Source organism: Lipotes vexillifer, unplaced genomic scaffold (assembly GCF_000442215.2).
Source record: "Lipotes vexillifer unplaced genomic scaffold, Lipotes_vexillifer_v1.1 scaffold2162, whole genome shotgun sequence".
Classification (NCBI taxonomy): Eukaryota; Metazoa; Chordata; class Mammalia; order Artiodactyla; family Lipotidae; genus Lipotes; species Lipotes vexillifer.
This window is the reverse complement of record NW_006774405.1, coordinates 249,210-256,691: the sequence shown is the minus strand read 5'-3', so window position 1 is coordinate 256,691 and position 7,482 is coordinate 249,210. Positions and strand designations below refer to the sequence as shown.

Here is a 7,482-nt window from a genome sequence, read left to right as displayed (position 1 = left end):
ATCCACCCATCCACCCCCCTCCCCGCCGCCCTTCTTTGTGCTGTCCCAGCTGAGCACACAGAAGCTTCTGGTGAAGACCTGATCTGGTTTCCTGAGGGCCTGGGGTCCCAACCACTTGCTGGGGCTAGCCTGGGTCTCATCATGAGCATGGAACCCTGCCCCAGTTTCAGAGGCGGAGTTGACGAGCCGGGAGGCCCTGTCACTGGGCACGGAGACTGAGCTGCCTAACAGCCTGCCCGGTGACGACCAGGATGAGTGCCTGCTCCTCCCGGGGGAGCTGTGCCAACACCTGTGCATCAACACCGTGGGCTCCTACCACTGTGCCTGCTTTCCTGGCTTCTCGCTGCAGGACGATGGCCGTACCTGCCGCCCAGGTGAGGGCCCGGACGGTCGGGGCAGGAGCTTGGGCGGGGCTGATCTTGACCGCAGAGTGTGGTGTTCCTCGGGTGGGGACCGTGGGGGACTTCGCCTCCCGCCACCCCACGCTGTGGAACCCGCCGGCGCCGAGGGTCCCCAGCGATGGGTTTGTGAGGCCAGGCAGACGGGCTCCCTCCTGGGGCTCCATCTGCAGGGTGGCCCCAGCGGCCCACCCTGGATTCAAGTGCAGGACCAGGACCTGGGCCACGGAGGCCCCGGCCTACCTAGCCGCGTCCCCAGTACCGGGCCCGCGGCGGTCAGGCTCCAGCACCTGGTCTGGGAGGACTCTCTCCCTGCCAGCTTCAGGGTTAGATTCATTTGAGGCCACAGACGGGTCCTCCTCCACCCTCCCTGCCCCGATTAGCTGTGAGACGGATCTGGCCTGAGGTGCGTCCCTCCCTGAACCTCAGTTTCCTCTCCCGTGGGGTGGATGGGGGTGGGTAAAATGAGCCGACCCCCGACCTCGAGAGCCCGGCATGGTGCCTGTTAGGGCCTGAGGCTGCCTGAAGACGCGAGACCGCCCTCCTGTCTGCTCTGTCCGTGACAGACGGTGACCGCCCCAAGCCGGAGGCTGCCGAGGAGTCCGCGCTGAGGCCCGAATCCTCCCAGGTGGCCCCCAACACCATCGCGCTGCCCATGCCGCAGCCCAACACCTGCAAAGGTAAGCTGGCCGTGGGCAGGTGGGGAGCCCTCGGGGCTGGGTGTGTGCGGGGTGGCCCCACAGGGGCGTGCTGCTGCTTGGGCTCGGGGCGTCGGTTGGCCTCGCTGCCGGAGGTTGGGTGAAGAGCTGTGAGAGGTGATGATGGGGGGCGCAGCCTGGGGCAGGCGTGGGTGACCCCAGCATGGCCCATCGGCTGCTTTCAGCCTCACTTTCTGTAAAACTGAGAGAGTACAATCCTTGCTCGCCCGGGCATCACGGAGCCCGCGTTCAGATACGTGCGGGCATTCTCTGCGCCCTTCCCGTCCTCCCCTCCGTCCTCCTGCCTCCTCACCCGCATCCCTGTCGCTTGAGGGAGGGGTGTGTTGGGGGAGGTCCCAGACACCAGCCGGTGTGTGAGCGGGTTGAAGGGGTGACCTCGTGAAAGGGGCGGGAGTGGGGTGCCCTGTAGGCCAGAGCCGTGTGATCTCTGACTTCCGTGTGGTCTCCTCGCAGACAACGGGCCCTGCAAGCAGGTGTGCAGCGTGGTCGGGGACACCGCCATGTGCTCCTGCTTCCCCGGCTATGCCATCATGGCGGACGGCGTGTCCTGTGAAGGTGAGTCCCCCCTGCTGTGAGCCCCGCACACCTGAGTGGGCCCGGAGCGGGGGAGCTGTTCCAGGGCCAAACCTCGCTGTGCTGGTGAGCGGCAAGCAGGTGTGGCTGCCATTGACGACCAGCTGCAAATTGAGCAGCTGAAATAGCCGCGTCCGCCCACATCACGTGCCAGGTGTGCGTGCAGCCCAGGTGGGCACATGGGCTGGCCACGGCCCCGCCACTCCCTGGAGCAGGCCTCCGCAAACTTCAGTGTGCAACAGGGTCACCTGTGGGCCTGGGACCACAGGATCCTGAGAAGTCCACGTGGCCCCAGGGATCTGACCTAGTAGGTCTTGGAGTAGGGAAGGCCCGAGACTCCCTGGGTCACGGTCTGACTAGCTCTGTCCTCGAGGGTCACCCCATGTGAGTGGCCTAACTGGGTTTGTGACCGCCTTGCTCCCGTCCCAGCCACGGGTGGAGCCGACAGAGGGCAGTGCCTGCCCTGTCGTCCTGCGGCAGGACATCGCTCCGGCTGGCCTCCATGGGGAACAAGGCTGGGGAGAGGCAGCCCCAGCTGGAGGGCACATTCTCAGTTCTGAAATCAAGGAGGGACGGTGGATGTTGGTGACTCTGCCTTCACGGAAGGGCCGAAGAGGGTTTAAAAGCACGGGCCTCCCTTACTTACGAACCCGCTCAGTCTGGGTCTTGTCCCGATGGGGTCTCTGCGGGCTGGGACCTCCCCCTGTGAATTGGGGGGCATCGGATCCGACACCTGCTGGGGTGGTTCCCATAGTGAATGACACCTTGAGCACCTCCTCGTGTGTGGAGGCAGGGCAGGCAGACAGCGTGCAGATGGTCTAGGAAAAATGCTTCAGTTCAGGTTCAAGTTAAGGAGACATGAACCTGGTTTGGGTCCATGGGTAACAGGGTTAAGTCTGCCTGGGAAGAGACACACATCCCTGTCAGAAGTCGAAACCCATCTCTAGCTGATTGCCCAGGACTGTTCTTGTGTGGATGAAAACCATCCTCATGCCCAGAGAGGACAGGACACTTGCCCAGAGCACACACCATGGTGGTGACTGACGGGCCTTTTTCTCAGATGGTGGGGGCAGATCTGGCTTTGCTTCTCATCTCCCAGGGCCCTGAAGACATGAGGACTGTATCTCTTCTGGGTTGGGACTCCTTCAGGCCATGGGCCCGTGTCCCTATCCCTCCAGGCCTCCCTTTCTCTCTGCAGCGCCCCCAGTGGTAGAGGGTATGGGGTCCAGGCCAGAGGATGCAGAGGGCGTTTTGTGGGAGTAGCCTGCCCTGCAGGGAAGTCCTGCAGATGATATTTAAACAGATGATATTTTATCATCTGTTTAAAATAATCAAACAAGTTACCAACAATGACAGCTCAACAATTTTTTTTAAATGTCCAAATTTCAGGTTTTTCTTGAAACTTTGTAACATCTGTCCACAAGGAGCCCACAGCCTTGGTCTCCCTTTCGACAGAGCACAGGCTCCGCAGTGCCCTAGAGCCCCCTTGGCCCCTTCTCCTGTTTATGTCTCCAGCCTGGCCCCCTAAGCACTTAGGTTTGCAACTCCTGCCATTGTGTGGCTCCCGTGGCTGCCCGTGGAGGTAGAGGGTCTCCAGAGCATGGGTGGGAGACAGCCTCTGGTCCCGCCCGCCGTGTGACCCCGGACAGGCTGTCTACCCTCTCTGAGCTTCACTTTGCCACCTGTCTCTGCTAGGGCTCCTGCTCTGACATCTTTCAACTGGACCAACTCAGACTTGGGCCCAAAGCCCAGAGGGACCACTGATGGGCTGGGAGGTCCTGGGCAGGTCCCTGTCCGTCTGGGTCTCAGTTTCCCCATCTGTCACTGGAGGCTCCATGTCACTGGGGGTCACGCTTCTCTAACGGCCCTTCTGTTTTTCCTCCCGCGGCCGTCACTAGACCAAGACGAGTGCCTGCTGGGCACTCACGATTGTAGCTGGCGACAGTTCTGTGTGAACACCCTGGGATCCTTCCACTGTGTCAACCACACAGTGCTCTGTGCCGAGGGCTTTATCCTCAATGCACACAGGAAGTGCGTGGGTAAGCCAGAGCCCCGCTTGCCGCCACCGTCACGGCTCCCTGCCCCGCTCCACGCCAAGCCCGCCACACTGCAGCCACATGCTAAAGGGCCTGCCCTTTGCATATGAGCTCTCAGCACGGCCCCCCATCCCATGCTCCATGTTGTGCCCCTCGTGTCCTGCTTCTCCACCGACGCCCCTGGGAAGCTGCTTTCCCCAGGGACGTGCCTGAGCCAGAACTTCGTCTGAGGTGTGACCTGGCTGGTCATTGAAATGAGGTCATTGAGACATGTGGGCAGCAGGATAGGGAGGCCTGGGTTCGAAGCAGGACCCCCTAGTGTCTCTGTGGGCTTGAACTTCCTCCCAAGCCTCCGTTTTATCATCTGTGAAAAGGGAGCACTGAGGGCACTGCTCCCCGTTTGGAGGTTATGTGACATGTTTATCGCGTAGCCAGGGCCCGGGGCACGGTGTGCATGTGGCCTCAGCTGCTGAGATTGTCCCTAGATGCGGCCAGAGCCCCTTCAGAGGCAAATACCCCAGCTAGGCGTCCATTTGCTGTGTGGCCCTGAGCAGTAGTGCTTGCGTCTCTGAGCCTGTTTCCTCACCTCTAACCTCGGGGCTCGGAGGCCTGGCAAGGGCTGGTACCCAGGTCCCGGCCTGTGCACGGATGGGCTGGTGCTCAGTAATGCGCCTGCCCTCCTGCCTCTCGGTGCCCTTGTGGGCCAGGGCTGGGGCTCCAGGCCTGCTCTGTGGGCAGCAAGGACTTGCTGTTCTCCCGTGGCTGGGGGTCTGGTGTTTTCATGGAGGAAACATCATGGACCTGAACAGACTTAGACCCAGGGTAGCGGGGGCTCGGGGCAGACTGGGAAATGCTGTGGCAGGGACACGAGAGGCCAAGGGAGAGGCCATTCCAGCTGGGAGCGTCTGGACACACTCCCTGGAGAAGGTGGCGTGTGCACGTGTCTCCAAGGACGATGGGGATTTGGGAGTTGGGAGGGCCGTGAGGGAGGAAGGAACGGCTGCAGCAAACATGTGGAGGTGGGAACTGCACTGCACGTGCCCAGGCCCCCGTGTGTCGTCCCTGTGCTTGGGGACCACGCCCAACCTGGACATGTCCTCTTCCTCACCCTCCACCGCCGGGCAGTGGAGTGGCCGCTGCAGACCTGTGTGCCCCTGGCCTCCAGCCGCCGGCCCAACATGCGCCCTCTGGAGCCTGCTTGTCAGTGGTGGGGCAGCTCCTCCCGTCCGGGTCGTGTCTGTGTGTGTCTGGGAAAAGGCGGTCCACCCTGTGAGGACCCTCCCAGGACGCGGGTGTGCAGGGTTCCCTGGCGGCCTGGAGAGAAGACCTTGTCCTAAAAGGGGTCGCTGGGCAGCTGGAAAACGGGTTCTGGGATGAAACAGCAGAGGTGCATTCCATTCAGCAAAGTTTATGGTCATTCTTTCAGCCTTTCCCTCCTTATCATCCGGCACGGACCCCGGTCTCCTCTTCGTCCTTGTGTTCCACTTATGTGTTCATCTCATCTCTGAGCACTCGTTCCTTCCATCACTTGCTCATCCACAGACGTGTCTTCTGCGGTGCGTTTGTGAGCTCCAGACATGTTCTATTAACCCTGGCTGGTGAGATGGGAGACGGGTGCCCGGGTTAAGAGTGTGGCCTCTGCAGCCAGACTGCCTGGGTTCAAATCCTGGCTCTGCCACTTTCTAGTTGTAGGACCTGAGACCAGGCATTTGATCTCTCTGAACCTCAGTTTCCTCACCTGTAAAAAGAGAGGACTAATGTCTACCTCAGAGGGTCACTGTGGCAGTTACATGAGTCCATGTAAAGAACTTGCTAGTGTTTGATGCCGTAATTGTGATTCAACAAATGTGTTATATATACTGAGGCAGCCTGCAGAGGTAGGTGTGTAAGCTGAAGTGGGACAGTATTGGGCGGTGCCAAGTCCACAGGACTTCTAACAGACAGGTGACCTCTGTGGGGAATCCCCTGTGCTTTGCTGTTGGCCTTTTGTGCCCTGTCCTTTGAGGAACATCTTGGGCCCTGGGAATAGTGTTCCAGGTGGGCTTGGCTTTGAGACGATGGGAGCCCCGTCTCTGGGGCCCACTCTGCAGCAGTGGGGAAAGGGCTGGGCGCTCTGGGTTCTGTTCTTGCTGTTGTCCCGTGCAGGCTGGGAGACTTCAGTCGCATCCCCTCTGTGAGACCTAGTTCCTTAGGTATCTAAGGGGATCTCTGGGGATCGAGGGCAGTTCCTGTAAGCCGCCCGATCCCTAAGTGAGCCACACAATCAGTGGTGTCTGCTGTCATCTCTCACCATGATTCCTCCCAGGCTAGGGGGGGCTCCTGGCCCACGATGTTTCTGGGCTCCTGAGAACGTGTCTCTCTCTGTCAATCCAGCTTATAAATCAGAAGTCTCTGTCTGGCCCAGCCAGCCCTTCCTTGGAAACCAGGGGCCAGAACTCTCCCTTTTCCTCCTCCTCTTACCCACCCAGCCAGCCTTGGCCGGGCCTGTACACCAGTTGGTTCACCTGTGAGTTTGGGACAGTCTCTTGCCCCACAGCCCTGTACCCCCCCTCTCCACGTGGCCCTTGTTGTCCTGGTAGGCTCAGCTCAGACACGACCGTCCCTGAGAGCAGCTCTGACAGCGCAGGACCCACAGCGGGCAGTGCTCTGGCCTGAGCCCAGGGCTGTGCAGCTTTCCTCCCCAGCGTCTCCACCTGACCTGTCCTCTCTCCCTGCCTGCCGACTGGCAGTTCCTTGGGGGCAGAGGCTGTGACACACCTCTAGGCCACCTGGGCCTAGCACAGAATAGGTGCTCGTTAAGGTGTGTCCAGTGAATGAACGAATCCGCACGACTCCTGTACCTCCCCTGCCAGGTGGAGCGTGGCAGAGACATGGGGTGTCCTCTGCCCACCTGCAGGGACGTCTGACTTGGCCACCTCTCTGGGTCTCCCCCGCCCTCCCTGATGTTACTTCTTTCCCTCCTTTGCTGGCTTCTCCCCTCCCCACCTGCGCCTCCCAGGCATCAGTACTCGGCCCCCGGGTGACCTCAGCGGTGACCACTCCCAAGTCAATGTCTCCCCTCGGACCCCTTCCGTGAGCTCCGAGGCAGGCCTCTGGCTGCCACTTGATCCTCAAGCCCAGTGTGACGTCAAGGGCTCCCAACCTTCCCCGTGAGCCTGCTCCTCCCAGCTGGCCCCAGCCCAGGTGCTGGGCCCCCAGCTGTAGATAGAGCTGCTCGTCCAGAAAGCTTTGCCAAGACCAGTGGGCTCCTCTTTTTCTCTCTCCTTCGTCGCATCCATCATAGATCCTGTCGGTTTGACCTTCACAGCACTTGCGGAACCCGACTGCTTCTCTTCGCCTCCGTGGGTGGCAGCCTAAGTCCCATCGTCTCCTAGTCTAACATACCCTCACCCCTGGAGTATTTGCACTCAGCCAGGGCACCCTGTTACCAATAAGTCAGCCCACTTCCCTCCTCTGCTGGAGCCCTCGATGGCTCCCACCTCCCCCGCATCTCCTAACACTCTCCGCCCCCCGCAGTCACACCCCTCTGGGCCAGAGCCTGAGCCTGCCTGGCAGCCTGTCCCCTCTGCCTAAGATACGTGCTCGGCTCATTCTGGCACCTCCTCAAATGCTTTGCTCAAGTGTCCTCTGCCCTGAGGATCCTTCGTGCCTCCGCCCCCTGCACCTCCCACTCCTGGTCTCCTTCGCTCTCTCTTGCACAAGACTCAGGACCGCCCTCCCTCTTAGGTTTGTCTGTCTGCTGGTCCCCCCCCCCCC

At 60.9% G+C, this 7,482-nt stretch overlaps 1 protein-coding gene across 1 annotated transcript in view; it reads left to right on the top strand.

Moving 5' to 3' along the window:
* The window catches only part of FBLN2 (fibulin 2), a 52,435-nt gene that overhangs the window by 33,892 nt on the left and 11,061 nt on the right, over positions 1 to 7,482 (top strand). The window contains exons 5-8 of the mRNA XM_007449155.1: positions 165 to 374; positions 965 to 1,078; positions 1,571 to 1,672; positions 3,589 to 3,729. Of these exons, the coding sequence (XP_007449217.1) occupies positions 165 to 374; positions 965 to 1,078; positions 1,571 to 1,672; positions 3,589 to 3,729 (567 nt within the window). The remainder of the gene's footprint in view (positions 1 to 164; positions 375 to 964; positions 1,079 to 1,570; positions 1,673 to 3,588; positions 3,730 to 7,482) is intronic.